This window comes from Falco punctatus (genome assembly GCF_963210335.1).
Source record: "Falco punctatus genome assembly, chromosome: 3".
Taxonomy (NCBI): Eukaryota; Metazoa; Chordata; class Aves; order Falconiformes; family Falconidae; genus Falco; species Falco punctatus.
Genome location: NC_137582.1, coordinates 87990091 through 88010027, shown reverse-complemented (window position 1 = coordinate 88010027; position 19937 = coordinate 87990091). Strand labels below are relative to the sequence as shown.

The 19937-nt window shown below is 38.5% G+C and overlaps 1 protein-coding gene across 14 annotated transcripts in view; it reads right to left on the bottom strand.

Moving 5' to 3' along the window:
- PTK2 (protein tyrosine kinase 2) overlaps positions 1 to 19937 on the bottom strand; it is a 224227-nt gene that overhangs the window by 39733 nt on the left and 164557 nt on the right. For 9 of the 14 annotated variants that reach the window (XM_080381071.1, XM_080381072.1, XM_080381085.1 and 6 more), the window contains 6 exons: positions 18820 to 18837; positions 14858 to 14914; positions 13412 to 13432; positions 12252 to 12349; positions 8598 to 8682; positions 577 to 677 (listed from right to left, as the gene is read on the bottom strand). In XM_080381071.1, coding sequence (XP_080237197.1) covers positions 577 to 677; positions 8598 to 8682; positions 12252 to 12349; positions 13412 to 13432; positions 14858 to 14914; positions 18820 to 18837 — 380 coding nt within the window. The remainder of the gene's footprint in view (positions 1 to 576; positions 678 to 8597; positions 8683 to 12251; positions 12350 to 13411; positions 13433 to 14857; positions 14915 to 18819; positions 18838 to 19937) is intronic. The other 5 variants (XM_080381080.1, XM_080381083.1, XM_080381084.1 and 2 more) reach the window with 3 other exon arrangements.

The window sequence follows — 19937 nt, the reverse complement described above, 5'->3', positions numbered from 1 at the left end:
GAAATACCACTACAGCTCACATTTTCAGAAACACAGCTCAAAGAAAACAAACTGATCATAAAAACTGAGATCTAGTTTTGTGTAAACCATTCATCCAAAAGACATAATAATGAGGAAAGTCATCTTATCTAGGGTCTCTGCTGCAGAGACTGTACAGAAAAAAAACCTGTAAGAAATTCAGGTTTCCAAGTAAAAACACAGTATTTACTCAGGAAGAATAAACGATGTACTACAATTTCACTTCTAGAAGGTATGCTTGAAAATGCTGTTTAAATGATATCACATCATCTTCATCTTGACACAGGTCAGGCTCTCACTCTGGAACAGCAATTGAATTATCTGAAAAACATGACTAAATCACTTTGGTATGAACTGATGCAGTTCCTCAGCGGAGGAGTTAGGTCAAATGCTGCCACTCCTGTTTCTGAGTCCATAGTTCTACAAACAAGTAGAACTTCACGTTTGAAGAGAATGTCTTTGCATTAGTAGTACTGTGAAGTGATTTTTTTTCAGTCTTTTGTAAAGGTATCTGTGAGCTATGAGAGAAGACCAAAGTTGTACAAGGATTTTTCCTACCTCCCCAAGCGTACAGAGTTCCATGATTATCCAGACTGGGTTTTCTGTAATAACTCCAATGAGCTTCACAATATGAGGATGATCAAACTGACGCATTGTTACTAACAGGAAAAGAAACAAGTTGGTGCATTACATAAAACCTTTTTTTTAAAAAAATAAAAATAAAAAAGTCAGTTAAGAAGCATTTAGTTTGTGACTGAAAAATACAATCACAGTTCTGCAGGAACTGAAACAACTATGTGCAAGGAATAACGTCTGGCCATTTAATCTTCTGTGGGCAGTATGAAACACTGCTTGCTTTAGTGGTACTATTCTCCACTCACAAAAAGTAAATTGCCGTGGAACGTGCAAGTCAAGTCAGGCTCTCTGGCTCTTCTGCCATGGTTGAGCATAACTTAACATAAAGCCCTATCAATCCAGTGCATGGCCCACTCTCCTGTGCCTTACTACTGGAAGAGGAAGAATGAGAAAACAGCATATATAATTCAGTGTATGGGAAAAATGTGTGACAGTTTATGACACAGACAAAAATCTCACTTCATCATTATATTTGCATCTCATTTTATTTTCCATGGACTTAATTTTCAGTCTCAGCAGTGCAGTCACATTATATTTTAGGCAGTAAGACAGATCACAGAATGAGTTGGAGGGGACCTTAAAGATCATCTAATTCAAAAGCCCCATCCAACCCTGGCCTTCAACAATTCCAGCAATGGGGCATCCACAACTTCTCTGGCAACGTGTTCCAGTGTTTCACCACCCTCACAGTGAAGAATTTCTTCCTAGTATTGAATCTAAATCTACCCTCTTTTCAGTTTGAAACCATTACCCCTCACTGTATCACTACACATCCCGATAAAGAATTCCTCCCCATCTTTCCTGTAGGTGCCCTTTAAGTACTGGCAGGCTGTTATAAGGTTTCCCCAGAGCCTTCTGTTCTCTAGGCTGAACAACCCCAGCTCTCTCAGCGTGTCCTCAATAAGGGGAGATGCTCCAGCCCTCATGACCTTCATGGTCCTCCTCTGGATCTGCTTGAGCAGGTCCATGTCTTTCTTATGCTGGAGGCTCCAGAGCTGAACACAGTTCTCCAGGTGGAGTCTCACGAAAGCAGAGCAGAGGGGGAAAATCACCTTCCTTGACCTGCTGGTCACACTTCTTGGGATGCAGCCCAGGATGCAATTGGCTTTCTGGGCTGCAAGCACACATTGCTGGCTCATTCAGTTTTAATCTACCAGTGCCCCTAAATCCTTCTCTGCAGGGCTGCTCTCAATCCATTGATTACCCAGCCTGTATCCATGTTTGGGATTGCCCTGATCCATGCCCTTGCTGAACTTCAGCAACTTCACACTGGCCCACCCCCCAAGCCTGTCAGGAGCCCTCTGGATGGCATTCCTTCCCTCTAGAGTATCAGCCACACCACTCAGCTTAGTGTGATCTGCAAACCTGCCGAGTTTCAATCCCACTGTTCATGTCCCCGACAAAGAAGTTAAACAATACTGGTGAAGGGCCTAGAGAAAAAGTCTTGTGAGGAGCAGCTGAGAGAAATGGGGTTGTTTAGCCTGGAGAAAAGGAGGCTCAGGGGGGAGAGACCTTATTGCTCTCTACAGCTGCCTGAAAGGACGTTGTAGTGAAGTGGGTCTTGGTCTCTTCTCCCAAGTGACAAGGCAAGAGGAAACAGCCTCAAGTTGCACCAGGGGAGGTTTAGATTGGATATTAGAAAAAGTAATATCCAATATCCCTTCACCAAAAGGGTTATCAAGCATTGGAACAGGCTGCCGAGGGAAGTAGTTGAGTCACTATCCCTGGAGGTAATTAAATGATGGGTAGATATGGTGCTTAGGGACACAGTTTAGTAGTGGACTTACTGCTGGGTTAACGGTTGGACTCAACAACTTTTCCAACCCAAATGATTCTATGATCCCAGTACAGACCCCTGAGGGACACCACTCATCACTGGTCTCCATGTGGACATTGAGCTGTTGACCGCAACTCTTTGAATGTGACCATCCAATCAATTCCTTATCCACTGAGTGGTCCACGCATCAAATCTGTGTGTCTCTGTTTTAGAGACAAAGATGTGCAGGACAGTATCAAATTCTTTGCACAAGTCCAGGTAGATGGCATCAGCTGCTCTTCCCTTATCCACCAATGCTGTAAACCCATCACAGAAGGACACCACATTTGTCAGGCACGATTTGCTCCTAGTATAGCCATGTTGGCTGTCACCAATCATCTTGCTGTTTTCCGTCTGCCTTAACGTAGCTTCCAGGAGGATATGCTCCATGATCTTTCCTGGCACACAGATGAGACTGACCCACTTGTAGCTCCCTGACTTTTCCTTTTCCCCTCTTGTTAAAAATGGGGAACCCCATTTTTTAAAAGGGTTATGTTTGCCCTTTTCCATTTACTGGGAACTTCACCAGTCTGCCATGACTTTTCAGATATGAAGGGTAGTGTCTTAGCAACTTCACCTGTCAGTTCCCTCAGATGTATCTCATCAGGTCCCATGGACTTGGGCACATTCAGGTTTCTTAGATGGCCTTGAACTTGATGTTCTGTGGCAGGCAGTACTTCTCCCAGCCCCTGCCTCTGGATTCTGTCAACTGGGTGGCATAGCTAGAGCACTTGCCAGTGAAGACTGAGGCAAATTGAATACCTCAGCTGTAGCCAGCTCTCCCATTCTGCTTATCAAGGGGGTACATCCTCCTTTTTTGTCCTATGTACCTTAAGAAACCCTTCTTGATATTTTTCATGTTCCTAGCCAAGTTCAGCTCCAGCTGTGCCTTCACCTTCATTATCCCCTCCCCTGCACCCTCAGGCAATATCCCTATCATCTCCCCAGGATGTATGCCTCTGCCTCCACTGCCTATGCATTTTCATTTTGTATTTTAGTTTGGTCCTGACTTAGCCAAAGTTGGCCTCCGACCTCCCCTGCCCAACTTCTTGCACATTGGCATTGAGAGGTCTTGCGCCCTAAGAAAAATGCCTTTAAATACTTCTCATTTGCTCCTTTGCCTCTGAGGGCACATTCCTAAAGGATCCCATGCATTAGCACCCTGAATAGGTGAAAGTTTGCCTTTCTGAGGTTTAGGGACCTGAATCTACTTTTTACCCATTTGGAACCCGACAAGATTGAGAATTCCACAAGAGCATGATCACGGCAGCCAAGGCTATCTCCTATCTTGACCCCTCTGGGAAGTTCTTCCGCACTAGTGAGCAACAGGTTCAGCAGTGCCTCTCCTCTGGTCAGGCTCTCCATCACCTGTACTAGGAAGCTCTCCTCAATGCACTCTAGTAGTTTCCTGGACTGCTTGCAACTTTGCTGTCACTTTTCCAGCAGATGTCCAGGTGGGTGAACTCTCCTATCACAATCAGGGCCTGTGAGCATGATGCTTCCTGCAGCTGAAAAAGGAACTCTTCACCAACCTCTTCTTGATCAGGTAGCCTATAGTAGAGACCAACAACAGAGTTTCCTCCCCTGGCTTGGTCTCTAATTTACACCCATAAGCTCCTGACCTGTGCATAACTGTTCTTCAAAGATAGCTCCATGCAATCAATCCCATTTTTGGCATAGAGGGCAACTCCTCTAGCTCTCTGTCCTTGCCTGTCCCTTCTGAATGATTTATAGCCATCAATCACAGCACTCCAATTGTGTGATTCATCCCACCATCAGGTAGTAGTTGTCTTCGATATAAACAGTGGCTACTGGCTCCTCCTGTTTGTTTCCCATGCCGCATGCATTGGTATAGAGGCACTTCAGCTGGGCTATGGGCCACATCCCCTTTTTTACAAGATCTTGCTCTAATTCCCTTGAGGCAATTCACAGGTGCTTCCCTGTTGCTTTCTAATGCCTCAGCAGTCCCTGACTCTTCTTGAGTGCTTAGAGCCCCATCCGCTTCCCCTGCTAAATCTAGTTTAAAGTTCTGTTTGTAAGTCCAACCAGCTTATTGTTTGCCCAGGACACCCTTGCCCCACTTGGTCAATTAAGCCCTGTCAGCTGCCCACAGGCCCCGTTGCTCAAAGGTATGCCAAAGATGGCAGAAGCTGAGATGCTGAGTGCAGCACCAGCCATGCAGCCAGTCATTCACTCATTCAATTTGTCTCCTTTTCCTCAAGCCCCCTTCTCTGACTGGGAGGATAAAGGACAACACCACCTGTGCTCCTGATCCCTTTAACATCATTCTGAGGCACATAAAGCATCTTTTGGTATTTCTGAGTTGCCCTGACCCTAGTTAGAACAATAGGAATGGGTGATAGTCTGCAGGCTTTGCCAGGCTCCGCAGCCTCTCCATGACATTATGGGATGCAAGCTCCCAGCAGGCAGCAAACTTCTCCAGAGATATTGCCTGGGCAACAAACGGGTGCTTTGGTGCCTCTCAGCAAGGAGCCTCCAATTACTAACACACTACATACTTTTCTGGTGGCGCCAGTACTAATGGGGGGGTGATCGGACAAATTTTGCACATTGGTCCTTCCTGGGTCTTGCCCATTGCACTCTCTCTCTTCATTCTCCAGCCCCAGGGCATCATACCTGTTATGTAGGGGCACTTCACCAGGAAGGGGAAGATTCCTCCTCCTGCCCTGAGCAGAGATGAGAGTCGTCTCCTTTGTCTTGTGAGTTGGTTCAGTCTGTGACCTCAGGGTTTGAAGCAAGTTTACTTCCCTGTTGCCCAGCTTGTGACAGCGCACAATACCACACATTGATCTCTTGTTCAGATGTCTGGATACTGCGCTGCCTGTTAAAACTCCTCTTGTAACATGGCCACTTGCTTGAAAAGTACTTCCAGCTAAGCATGCCTGCACCCATGACATCCACCTCTGCTTCTGGATCCTAAGGGGACTTCCAGGTTCTGGGTTTGGGAAGCTCTTTCAGTTCCTGGGGGGTCAAGTCTGGGTGTAGGTGTCCACACAGGGAGGTTTTATCACTTACACCTGCGTTTCAGTTATAGCTTTGTAGTTGTGGTGGGTGCAAACAATTTTATATCAACAGAAGGCTATCTCTGTTCTGCTCCCAGAGTAATTACGCTGCCCTCCCTGGGTGCCCCTTCATGCAAATTGCTGTGCCAGGTCCTGTTTGCCCACCCTGGTCACTAGTGCCTTTTACAGGTGTGGGGGCTGGCTGCAGTTGCTTCTGGCCTCACCCAAGCCTTCTCAGCCACGCTCACAGCAGCTGCCGGCTCCTGGCGGCTCTCTCCGTGCTGGCACAGAGCTAACTGCCCCAGCTACTGAGTGCTAGTGGTGGTTACATCACGTTTAAATCTCGTGCTTAAATCTCTTGCTCCTGGCCCTGCCCAGGTCTTCTCAGCTGCTGTGGCACGAGCTGCAGGCTCCTGGTAGATATCTCTGCTCCCCTGAGGTTCCCCCAGTTCAGGAATCCCCACCATGCACCAAGCCAGAGTGCCCCACTGCCAATTGTGCCTGCACTGGAGCGGCTCACCTCGGTGACTGAGTCAGTGCTAATAACGCTTTGGGGAGATGTATTTGGTAGGTTAAATGAAACATCAGTCCTCTGATTAAGTTATTCCCTTCCAACACACACATAACAAATATCCTTAATTTAATCTTGACAAACATCCTTAATTTAATCTACAGTTGTAGTGTCAAGAGAAAGACAGAGAAATCACCAAACTGGAAAGTCTGTTTCAGTTTGCCTAAAATTAGGCAACAATAAATACCATTATATTTTGGCTTTTGATTAATCACAAGCTGAAACCAGCAGGTGTTTCTGGATTCCTGCTGTGATGAGCTCTGAATTCTGCTTCTGTGCACTGGTACACAGCAGCTGTATAACCAACACATATTGCAACACCACAAATCCCAAGAAAAATCCTTGGCCATCCAGTACTGTTTGTAAGACCTAATGTTATCATAGTTTAGTAACATATTTTCCTGCAAAGACACGTATATGGTCAAACTTAAGAGAACATATTCCTTAAAATATTCACATGATCTGAGTAATGCAAAAAAAATAAAAATTAAAAAAACACACATCCCTATCAATGACATAGCTTAACGCATTAACAAAAAGGAATAACTAATGTGGTGAAATATCAAATGGGCCAAAATAACTGCTAAAATGCTATACAGAATTGAAGCTAGATTCCCAAGTCACTCAATTCCCCTCCTCCCTTTTGAAGTAAATGGAATTTGAGACAGGGATGCTATTTCTGACACCTTAAAAAAGTATGCATTAGTAAGTCTCAGTAAATAATGTGTATATTCCAAACAAACCCCAATTATTCAGCTTTAGGGCTCTCTTGTGCTAATCTAATTCTATGCAATTTACAGTGCTTCATAACATGGCAATGTTGCTTCATTGATGAAGCAGGAATACTGTTTTAATTATCAATGCAACAGAAAGACAACACAAATAGTTGTATATCGTATTGCCTTACCAGTTTTAAACACAAAATACTACATTGTTGGAAAGCATTTCCCAGACATTAATTCAATCAATGTTAGCTAACAAACTCACAAATTCAGAAAGGTAGTAGTTACTGTATCATTTTGCCACCCAGCTTCTAGAGGTAAGAGGAATGAACTACTTGCAGAAAGGAGCTATCTACCAAAAAGCCAGTGAAAGATCAATAAAAATCTCCCCCCCCCCAGCATATACAAATGCATTAGTAGTAATATGCTGCTATGCAAAAGCACACAGGAATGAAGACACAGGTGCTGCTTGTAGAACACTTTAATCTACTTTTTATTCTGAGGTGTTCCTCTTTATGAGAATCAATATTAAATCTCAGCATTGAAAACTCTATCACAAGTAAACAACTGAACCTCTTAAGTATTTAAATATTCCTAATATTAAAATATCAGAAAATATTTTTTTTAATTCAGTGAAATAATCTCTCCAGATACTGGATTTGGGCCTTTTGAAAAGGCAGTATCTTCTGAGAGAGTTTGTAATCTGAACACAAACAAGAGAAAGGTAAAAGATGGGAAACAGAATTAACAAAAAAAAAAAAAAGGCAAAACTATTAAATCGAAATTGAAAAGCACTATTTATCTGTCTACTATGTTGGCACTTCCTAATCTGTCAAGCTCAAAGCATAATAAGGAGCATTCAATGAGCAATTATTTTCTACATTGTTAAGAGACAGAAGCCTACCTTTGACTGCTAAGTTATTACTATAAGCAATGGTATTTACTTTTTCAACAGCTAGAAGTGTAATGGAAAAAATTATAGTAATTTAGGAAAAATCTGACATCCAAAAGTATGCCATTAGCCAGGAACATAGATTTTCTGAACAATTAGAAAAAAGTCCTTGAACAAAAGAATAGTGAATAAAAGTATGGTGTAACATCTGGCCAGTACCAAATAATTTATCGATACCATACCAGTACCTTTATGACATTTATCGATATACAGTAGCAGATGATCATAGGCAAAAATTGCAGCCTAAGTCTCCTATCTTAATTTGCTTACAAACCAAATAGTAGAGAAATCAGTAACTACAACATTCTTCTAGAACTTTTCATTACTATTCATCTCAACAAAAAGCCTTCCTCCATGTATAAGATGTACCATTTAGGGGATGCAGTATTTGTGGGCAATTATTTAGAAAACTGTTTTATTCTATCATCATTTTTAATTCTGAATTTTCAAAACAGATCTCTCTCTGACATAACATTTTTAGCCATTTTGTTAACAATCACCTGACCTTGTAAAGTGATATACTGGAAAAAAATGCTATGATTTTTTTTTAATGCATTAAGGGGAAATAAGGAAATAGAGGATCAGATCTCTAATATTCCAAAACTGGTTCTGAAGCCCTACAGGAGTCAGACATCACTGCTTGATTTAGAAAATCAAAGAACCCACATATAATCATATACACGGGCAATGCAAGGATGTAAAGCAGTCTTCCTGGCACATATTGCTGGAGAGGAGAAGGTCATGCTATATATTAATAAAAGATTTACATTAGTATCAGATGTTTCTGGCACAGATAGCTGCAGTCTTTCCAAAGACCAGTTACAGGAGCTAACCCAAAAGGAGTTATTTGAATACTCACAGGCTTCTTGTAAAAATTTTTCTCTAACGCTGTCTGAGGTGCAGTTTTTACATGTTTTGATTGCAACAGCCATAGCTGGATTTTCCTGGAAGACATTATTGAGAAATAACTGAAATACAGTTCACGAAAAGCTAAGTCCTTTAAAATTCTAGCAAAACTGCTTTAGAGAAAATTACTGTCAACCAAAATATCTTTAGTTAAGAAATTCAATTTTGAAAGTTTCCATGTTCAAATATTATTACAATCAAGACATCTAGTGTACAACATTTACATCTAACGCACCCAGGAAATATTTAATCTGTTTTAAACTGTTACATGGTACAAAAATTATGACAAAAGGCAGTAAGTTTAACTGATACTGTAAACATTTTGCATTACTGAGGATGGTAAACTCTTGACAGTATTTAGCAAAAGCAGAAGAAACAAGTAGATATATGCCTAAACCCCACACTTGGCTTATGCAAGCAAGCCACCTGGAAAGCCAAATAAGGGACTATTTGTGGCTCTTACAGAGCACAGACTAGCTCAAAGATTTTGAATTCAAACTACAAAGGGAAGTAAACCAAAGGTTTTACATGTTAGCTTCACAATCAGTTATATTAGGTGCTTAAAACCAAGTTAAACAACACGTATTTAACATCAGAAACAGATTTTGCCACCTCATTGCTTATCCTCTGAATACTGAAAAATGAGAAGCACTGAGACAGCCCAAAAGAGCCCTCTTAGCTCAGGCGGCATCTTTCACCTTCTCTTGCTTTGGTGTGTTTTTTAAATACCCTTTCCATAAATTACAGCCAGCCCAGAGAAGCTGCAAGTGCTTTTCTCCTGAGTAGCTTTAAGTGTTCAGGCTTCCCTAGTATTCAGAATGCCACGGCTTAGAAAATGGTACTTTTACAACACAGTGTATCTTCACAGTAACATGCAGTGCTCAGATGTCATCACTCATACAAGTTTTTAACAGGTTGAAAACACCTGAAGTGTTTTAAAATTAAGCTTCTACATTAGGTATAGGTCTGCTCAAGGACTAGTATATGCCTGCCTTCCAACGGGGAAATTGGGAATTGTGCACTGTTTAAACGGGAAGATTACAAATGCATCTTTCCTTGAAAGGCTGCAGGGTTGATGATGTGTGTCCTCAGTTTTTAAGGCCAGTGAGAGCTGAAGATTCACAGAGTTATGTTCTGTGTCTGCTCATACTTGCTCTATTTTTAATCTGGTTTTATAGACAAACATTATCAGAATCATAGTATTTGCATTTTCCAGGCTTAAATGTCTACACTTCGTAAGTTACTCACGACATAGCTCTTCAAGTTGACTTTTCAGGAATATATTGATTAAAACCTCTTCTCATACATAAACATGTCCATAAACTGACTGAAAAACTGGTGGTAAATTAAGATGATTTTATTCCCTTCTGAAATCAGGATTCAATAATCAACACCAGATGAAACCTCTGGAGGCCTGCAAGACCAATCCGGCTCCTGGTGTTACAGATGAAGTTTTTGAAACATCTCATAACCAACATCAGCACCAAAAGGAAGAGTTTCAGTGTCTGCAACCAGCAAAGGCCCCAGACATTTTCCAAAATTAATACAGGAAAAGGCCTTGTTATCAGGGTTTTGCTGATCTTTTGTTTTCGGATAAGGAGACAAAACAGTGAGGATACATCAGACTGGCAACAGTTTGTGTATTGAACAGCAAACACTATTTTAAATGACGCATTTAGATTAAACCCACAGGAAATCAAGCTTTGAACAGTCTTATTTGAATTGTGTATGTCTGAGCAAAAGGATCCCATATGTATACATACATTTTCCATTCAGTATCCTATAAATATAGGCTGGTTCTGCTATTTCAGGAATACCTAAGCAGTAAGCAGCATTCGAGAAGAGGTGGATGCTGCACAGTCACTAGGAATAAGAACTTTACAAGTGGAGTAACAGGGATAAACGTGATTTTTCAGACTCAAATTTGAGCTAGCAGAACAAGAGGCCAGAAATCTCCCCTGTAATTTTGCATGCAAGATGAATGATGAATATATACAAGGATGGAAATACAATCACGTTTCTGTAACTAATCTTTTATCTGTTGTAAGATTTCTTCCAAAAGTCCAAGTTACACTTGTGATTAGTACATTAAATTTTTATGACAATATCTTCCTGTTTTCCCTTCACATATTCAAGTGTCTTAAATGTAGTAAAATTTTATTAATAAAAGTAATCATCAGGCTGACATTTAAAAACCTCATACTAGACACACGATGACTGAATAAAAATATGTTTTTCAAATCAAGAAGGGATAGAGACAGCATTTTCAAAACAATAATAGTCCCTAAGAAAAGGGGTCATTAATTGGTTTTACAGAGCACTGTATTTATCCACTGTGTCCCAAGTTCAGTGAAACATTACTCCCCAAATACTCTTCTTAACTTGGACAGGATTAAATTAAAAACAAGAATATCCCTTGATGCAAAGTGTATCAGATCTGCTTTTCTAAATGAAGGTGTAAGAACAGACTTCAAACTTGTCTGAAAAGGATAACATGTATCTTTATTTATCTACTTAAATATTGCATTAAGGATTTATTTATATAACCCACCTAGCCCAGGATGCTAACCAGCTGTTTCTGAAGTTAGAACTATATGCTCGTCCACATGAATTATTATGTCACCTATCAAAAATCCAGACAATTTCTCTTCACACGAGAAATCAATCTTCATTTTACACTTGTAGAATTAGTTTATTATAAGCTTGAAATTGGTTGAAACTAAATAATTTTCCAGCTTTCTCTTGCTTTTTCCCCACAAACTTAATTCCTTTGGGGCTGCAGTCTAGAAAAAACAAATAAGCACCAGCCTAAATTAAACAGGTCCCACCAGCTTCACTGGTTTCACTGAGGTGACTCGTGCATTGGGGTTTTGCTGGATCAGTGTCCAAGTATTTTGTATCTTCTCTTTCAGGAAGAAGTAGAAACTTTATTGTACAAGCCTCCTTGTGAAAGACAGTGAAATGGTCATTGGAGAAATAGACACATTTGTTAAACATTATTGTCACTCTGCTATAGGCTACTGCCCTTCCAGCAGAACAGACTAATATTTCTTCTCTGTATTTCAGCACAGACGTTAGATTAGCTTATCCCGACACAGTTGCCATCTTTTGCACTGAATGCTGAACTCAAGTCAGACCGAACATAATAAACAGTTTCGAGCTTTGGAAACGGTTCTAAAGCATTGAATGCTCAATAAGGGAGTATGATCAGAGGGACATGAGCTTACCGTGCTTGGACACACTCAAAATGAAGAAGAGAGTATATGGCTGGGGTTAAAAGCAATGACTTCTAATTCCGCCTCAGCCAGTGGCTTTGGTATGGTCCTGAATAATTTATTTGGCTTTTTGGATTCCTTTCACAATCTAAAAAAAATGAGGATATAGGAGCAGATAAACTGCTCTGGAGCTAGTTTTCTACTTATCTGAAACATGGGAAATACTCTCTGTGTGCTGATTATTCTGAAAAATAAATCACAAAGTCAATATTTTTTTTTTGTTTTGGAAGACTCAGACCACGACATCCAAGGAATACATTTATTTTTTATCGTACTTTTTAACTAGAAAGTTTTTATTGTTTGTTTAGTTTTATTTCAGAAGTGAGGCTTACCGGACTCATGTAAACTCCTTGGTGTACATCTCCAAACTGTCCTTCACCAATGCAGCGCCCCAGTTCAATTCTCTCCCTTTGAATTTCATAATCTCTGGCTATAAGAATATAATGCACTTAAAGTATTAAATTTCTGATGAAAGGCAAAGAAATGATCCACAAGATACAAAATTCAAAGTAAGTCACTCAAATGTCTCGCATATGAATAACTACAATTAACGTTTACTGCACACCAACCTATACAAATGCTGTATATACACAGTGGAAACCTCTTAAACAAACGTTTGAGCCAAAGCAATGAAAAAGGAATTGTGAAATCTAATTTGCTAAATCAACTACTATGCATTATTTATATTTCAATGCAATAGACATAATTGAATCTTGGCTTAATTATAGCTAGTAAAAGACAAAGAACACTAATAAGCCTAGGGCAATACCAATGCTACTAAATACAGCCTTAGAAAAAATCCCTTCAGATGTTTAAGAGAACTCCACTATGTGGTATTTTAGATTTTGGTACCATCAAATGAGCCCAGAGAATTTTTAAAGAGGTAACTGCAAGAAAAAATACAGAAGCAAGAACTTTGCAAATAAAAGATAAAATGAAAGAGCAAAATTTTGAGTGCACTACACCTCTCCGTGTGTAATTGAGGTAAAATTGATATGTTTCATAGAGTTATGCAATTTTGTTAACTTTGTGGTTTAACAGACTGAGAATATTACTGATAAAAAATGGCTCAGTACTTCAGCAAAACATTTAATCAATTGCAATTGAATTACTTCATTTGCAATTTGCTTTCTAGCAGACATGAAAAAATATTTCAGCAATAGCAGAAAAGCATGTACAGTATATGTTTTCACCTCTACTTGTAGCATTCAGAGGAAAAAAATCTGAACAACCAGCTTAGGACTTCATGACTGATGATTCTGACTTCATTAACACTACAGAAATTATGTCATCTAGAGCTGGATAACAAAGTGATAAATACCTTTTTCATTTCTTTTTTTAAGTACTGCATTTTCCTCTTTAAAATCCCAAAGCTAACTGGTTTAACTATAAATAAATAATGTTTATTAAATGAAAGTGAATAGTAAACTTAAAAATTCCACATCATTCCAAATTGCAAGCATACAGGGATGGGTAAAGGGTCTCCTGTTACCTTCATCTATTCCATAGCTTTCTGCAGTGCAATTAAGAGAAAAATCAAATGCTTACTTAGATAAAGCTTCTTAAAATCAAGACAAGGACAAACATTTTTCAACATTCTTTTTTTAAATGAAGAAATATACTGATGCAATTTTAAGTTTACATTAGCAGAAGTCACAGGTCTGTTCTTGTGATCTTTACTGACTCAGTCCTTTGAGAGCTGAACACTTGAGTCCGCTTCAATCCAGCAAAGCACTTAATGAATTTCACTTCCTGTAACAGCCCATCTCATGGGCTTTGAATTGAAGGTATACTTAAGCGTTCAGCATCATCCAGGGCTGGGCCTACAGGTAATTACTTCCATGAGAATTCAAATGTAAAATTAGGGAAAAGAAAAGATTCACACAAAGTTAATATGTTAACAAAAAATAAAGGATATAATTTATCACAGTACTTTTTGATCTTGCAATTATTTTAGTAGAATCATGTAGTGACTTACTGCAAGACATTCAAAACACATTGTTTATTTCTGGAAAACATATATTCTTGCTTTTCAAATATATATGTTTTTCAAAACATATATTCTTGCTTTTCAAATATTTTCCACAGTAGTGGAAACACTGAAGTGATCATGAAACCTTCCTGCTACATGGTAAACTTGAGAAATCCTTACATACATTCATGGTTCTCCAGCAGAACATGGTACCAGTTCAGCACCATCCTCCTCCTCTTACACCAACCAAACTCAACATTTTGGCAGGTCTATGCATCAATGGATTGTCTACTTCTAGAGAAATCCGTAGTTGCCAAAATGCAACTGTAATTTCACAGACACAACTTTTAAAATCAGAATACTACATTTTCATGTTAAATTAGTTAACCTGGACTGTTTAAGATTTAGAATATATATTAAAAATGCCATAAGACAAAATCCTTGTGGTGGCTAAAGAATCTTTTTTTTATGACTTCAAAGATGAAGACTCAGAAGAACTTTGAATTTTTATTTTTGTTTCAGAAGTCTTTCATCTTTAACAAAATTGCATGTGGTACAGTTGACTCCTCTATCACGGAATTCGACAGCAGCCAGTTTGTCACAGAGCAAAGGTGAGATACCATTAAGATAGCAATACACAGAAGCTTTTCAAATTGTTTGCTCTATCAGAGAAATCTTATGCATTCTTTCTTTAAGCACTGTGTTCAGTATGACAAAAAAAAAATAATCTACATTTAGAGCTGTAAAAGGAATTTCACTGTGAAGTCACTGACAGCAGCAAAACAGAAATTGGTTTTATTTCCTTCAAAACCTTAACTTGAAAAACACTGAATCTATGAGTTTTCAAAACACAACATATATTTTCTTTGCACACATATTACTTAAGGCTGAAATATAAGACTTAGTCCCTGCTAAACCAAAGAAGTTTTCAGATAGAAAAGTTCCCAAGTTAACTACCATACTTACTTGATGGCATTGTGTAAGTATCTTCTTCATCTATAATCTCTGCATAGTCATCTGTCTCTGTAAAGGGAGGAATTTAAGAGTTTCGGGAAAAGCAGATGAAAATAATTCTCCAGAACAATATCTCAAATTTATCAAGGCTGATATGTGACAACCCCCAACTTCAACATTACTGGGACGTATTTACAACAGCATGAATAAAACTTGCTCATGCATAATTTATGGTATGATAATGACCTCAGTGCCAATTATACTACATCACATAGATGCATTCAACAAGGAAAAAAAGGAAGACTCATTTGTATTCAAAAAAGTTCCAAGTTCCATAATTGAAACCCATCTAAACTGTTGACTTAAAACGAAAAATCTTTTTAACAGCAAATTCCATTGCAGTAAGGAGAAAACATTATTAACAGATTAAACTGCTTCACCTTCAATAAAGTGTGGATAATAGTTTCCTAGTTTTTTGTCAAACAGGCAGAACAGACAGTAAAGACGTTCCAGGGCAGCATCTACCTCTACTATCAGTGTGGCAAGGTGAGTTATTTTCCATAGTCTTCTGCAGCATAAAGGTCTTTTAAACCACACTCTTGCCTTACATCCATTTTTCCTGCATTAGCCTCAATTTTCCTTGTTTAGTGGATATTCACCACCAGCTTTGCTGTCAAGAATCAACATCTCATAGACAGCGTTTGAAAACAAGCAGTTCGAGAAAAAAAATCAGAAAAATGACAGTGTATGTCTTCTTCTGTTTAAAACTTAGGACTTCTACATCTTATCTGTTCTCAAAATGATTTAAATAGTGTCAAGTCATATCAGAAGGTCCTTCTCTTGCTCTAAAGAACTTCTAGTGTGTGTAGGCAATTTCCTAATGGTCAGATAAATCCCTCCAGGGGTTACAAAACCAGTCTACAACAGTGAGACAATTTTTCACCTCAAGGCTGTTAAATTCTACTCACCAATTTTGAATGCATAGAGAAGTTCTCAAAATTGAACAATTTCAAATCCAGTATGCAGTTTTCATGGTTCATTTCAGGTGATCACACATTGGGCCTCTGAAAGGCATGATTTACTCCCCTTTTTCCCCATCTGCCCTGGAGCATACGTATATCCCTACGCCTCCCTGGCACCATTTCTAGAGGTATGGCTTCTGAATAGTGAATGGGACAAAGCCACAGTGAGAGTGGAAAGAAGGGTGGGATGAGGATCCCTTCTGGCAGCAGCCTTCAGTTCAACCAACTAAAGCCAACTCTGAAACCAGAGCAAGGCTCATAAATACACACATACATAGTGTAACAAGAGGCTTGCTTTTCAGACAGACTGATTATTCAACGATTAGGCAACTACAGGTTGCCTATAACCTTTGAAGTTCAACACACTTCAATGAGTAAACATAGTTTTACGATCCTAACTTTGTATTATTTAAATAAGTTAAAGCTATTTTTCTTTCAAACTCCTGTAGGAATATATTGTGTCTTGTAAAAACAGAATCAGGAAATTCTATACCATTTAAATTTTTGCTAGGCAATTTCTATTTAGGACACAGCAAAACAGAGTCACTCAATGAAAATTCAATGAATTACGAAGACAGTGCAAAATTCTAAACAGGCAGCGTACTCCAGAGGATTAATCTCTTTCTTGGTATGTTTTTTCCTCCCTACATTGTAAACTAACGTTTTTTGTAGAAAATAAGCCCTGGTTTGATCTAAGAAGTAAGCATCCATTTAAAGGAAATCATTAGTGTGATACCAACGTAATGGGGATAAATCACTTTGCTTCCTTGTAATATTGTGGTAACATGTTTTTTAACTTTTAAGTGTAGTATGTATCAATTATTGTTACAAGCTAGTACTTGAGGATACCAGAATTCTTAAACTATGTAAAAAAAACCAGACTGAATGAGACATTATTATAAACATATGTGAGAAGAATTTTACAAGTTAGGAAACTACAACTGGTCTTTAAAAAAACAAAACACCTGTCACACTAGATTACTGAACAGTGCTTATGAAATGTGATAAACGGCTGGGCTTGTTCATCTCTCTATTTTAAATTAATGAAGTTAATTCATAATAAAAGTATTATCAGAACACTGCAGAGCACTTTACATGGTTTTGATACATCGCCCTAAACGGTCCTGAAACCAAAAGGGTCTTCAGTAGCCAATTCAAATACATTAAATGTATGCACTTAGCTAAAGAAGTACTTCTTGTTACACATTTAACACTCTGGACAGGAATATATAATAAGAATTCAGAAAGTAATTCCTATACATGCCTGGTATTGTTTCTGGGAATTAGAGGAAAATTCAATGAAGGCATTAACACTGACTTGCTCCAAGCATTCTGCAACAAAGATAACTGACCTCTCTCACGAGCAGTCCTTATATCATGACTATAGAGTCACATACTGTGAGACTATTACCAAGTCTGCTAAGAGCAACTATGTATGCTAAGAGAGAGTTCAGAACCTATGTGGAGTCTAAAGCAAAACTCAGCTAGACAAGGCTCTCCAGGCTGCTTTACAAGGAAGAATATGTCTCAAGAGCTAAACACTCACAACAAAGCAGCAATTCCAGGAGACTGTCTATCTCTGAGGCCCTTGACAAGTCTGCAAAAACTAAGATTTAAAAATGGGGCTCATTACTGCTGCTCTCTCACACATTTTAAAACCAGCAATGAACCTCTTCACCTGTTGGGTCAACCCCAGATTCTTCTAGATGGAAAAACAAATAGGTCACTTTTCCAAAAGAAAACTGTTGGTGGCACAGGTGACTGAGCCAATTTGAGCTTTACTAAATCTGAATGCATTTATTAAACAGTAGGAAAACACATCCAAGAATATTACATCCGTAATAGCTAATCCATGATGTTAATCACCTGTTCAGAATTTCCCTTTTCATGATTTTTTTTCCCATTTATCAGCACCCATAATTTATAAAAGAAGGCAAGCATTAATAAAAAGATGTAGAGGGTTTGTATCTGAAATACAACTTCTGAATTTAGGACAGTACAAATGTCCTTTGAGTTTTTCATGTTTAAGAAAAGAGAGAAAATTGGGGTACTATTATCTTTGATTTATATTTGAAGGAGAGAAATGAGATTAAAAGCTAGACACCCCCTTTACATTTTACTGAACGGAAGGCCACAAGACATTATACTGCTTTTTATGCTGTTTCAGTACCTCCTACTTGTAAGAATAAAAGCCATGAAATGCTACTACTCATAGTGTACTTTTTTTTCAACATCAGATGGAATCCTTTAGAGAAATTGCTAAAAATCTCTTTAAAAAAAAATAAAACCAAACCCCAACTTGTTTTCGGAGGATAGCAAGACAGTATTTTCGAGGAAAAAAATCCACTTACGAAGTCTGGAGAAGTTAAATATTTCAAAGTAGGTTTAAAAATTTTGAAGAAAAACATTAAAATCTGTATCTAAAATTAGTAGTTTGAGTAGCTAAAGCCTGGTTATTTCATGTATTTAATCTACATTGTCTTGTACAGCTTCTTTTTATGCAAGGAGCAGTAGTGGGTGGACTACAAAGCACTTTGATGCTACCATGCCTATAAAGCATTACTTAGTAGAGTCATTTCTCACAGGTTACATCCATCAATCCCACTCACTGACCAAAAAAATTCTGTGATATAACCATTTCAATCAAACTGAATGGACACTCTTGCAAACCTAATAAACCTTTGCATCATGCCCGAAGTCTCATTGCAAACACATGCAATACCCCATCCCTGTATGTCTGAAATAGTTTTTCATTTTTCAATTCCAGTTCAGCATGAGTGTTAGTTGCACAGCCTGTAAAGTGTAGTATTTATTGGCTAATGTCCAAAGCAGACTGCTTTTTAATACTAAAAGCTGTATAAAATTTATTACTGAAATGTGCATTAAGTGGTATATGGATATAAGAGTTGCATATTGCACGTTAGTTAACACACAGACTAGAAAACATATTACCGTCCCCACTAATTTCATCTGCAGATCCAGGTGGCATGCAAGGAGAGAGAAAAACAGAGGGGGAGAGAGAAGGGACAGAGAAGGGGGAGGGGAAAATATACTATTAAATTCATGAGTAATCCAAAAGTATTCAGACTGTAGTTATCTTATATACCTGACTCAAGAGAAACCAGAAAAAAAGCAGAATTTAAGACTTCTCACCTAAAACCCAAGGGACAAAGATACAATCTAAGAAGCTTGTATGATGAAACAGAGTTAATGACTTTCAAACACAAATGTAAACAAAAATTAAATTTGGGAGTGGAACTAGTTATTTTAATGCATTATTAAGAAACGCCATTTTCTGGTTTTATTCAATACTTAACTACAAAATAGATACCCTGCAGCCAGATGAGTCAGTTCAATTTCACTTTGCACATACGCTTATGACTTTGGATAACATAGAGTTGGTGTGACCCTTTCAAAGGAAATGCACTCCTGTGCTGTCATGAAGACATCAGTAAGAAATGGAACCATCTAAGTATTAATTATACAGAGCATATCCCAGTTATACAAAGCTGAAATTTAAACAAGTGGCAAACGGAGCAACTCTACTAGGAAGATGTTCAAATGAGCACTGTATTCTGCACGTACTGTAGCGGCCCTATTGCACACCAATACCCACAGCACAAGCCGATGCACTTTAGACATGATTTATAAATAAAAGGAAAATGTGCATTGATGTTATAAAAGTAATGCACTTATTACTCCAATTCTTCTTACCCCTAACAAAGCCAAACTGGTCCAGACCAAGTGCTGAACCAGTCAGTAAGCAGCCAAAAGCATCGCTGTATTCAATATTTAATTCAAAGTGATCTCAGCTGATGCTTATTGTTGCTATTCTATTTCATTCATAAGCATGCTGTATCAGGGGTCCAAGAATGAAGTCATAATATGTTAACAAAAAAACCATGGTAGACAGGGGCTGAGTAGCTATACAAATGAAATCATTCATATGTTTTTATTAGTAAGATGCTTAAAAACAAGTCCCACATAAAAATGGGGACCAGCAAGCTTGTGACACTGAAAATCCAATTCAATAGGAGGAAAGGGCTAGCAGAAATGTAACGAAATTATTC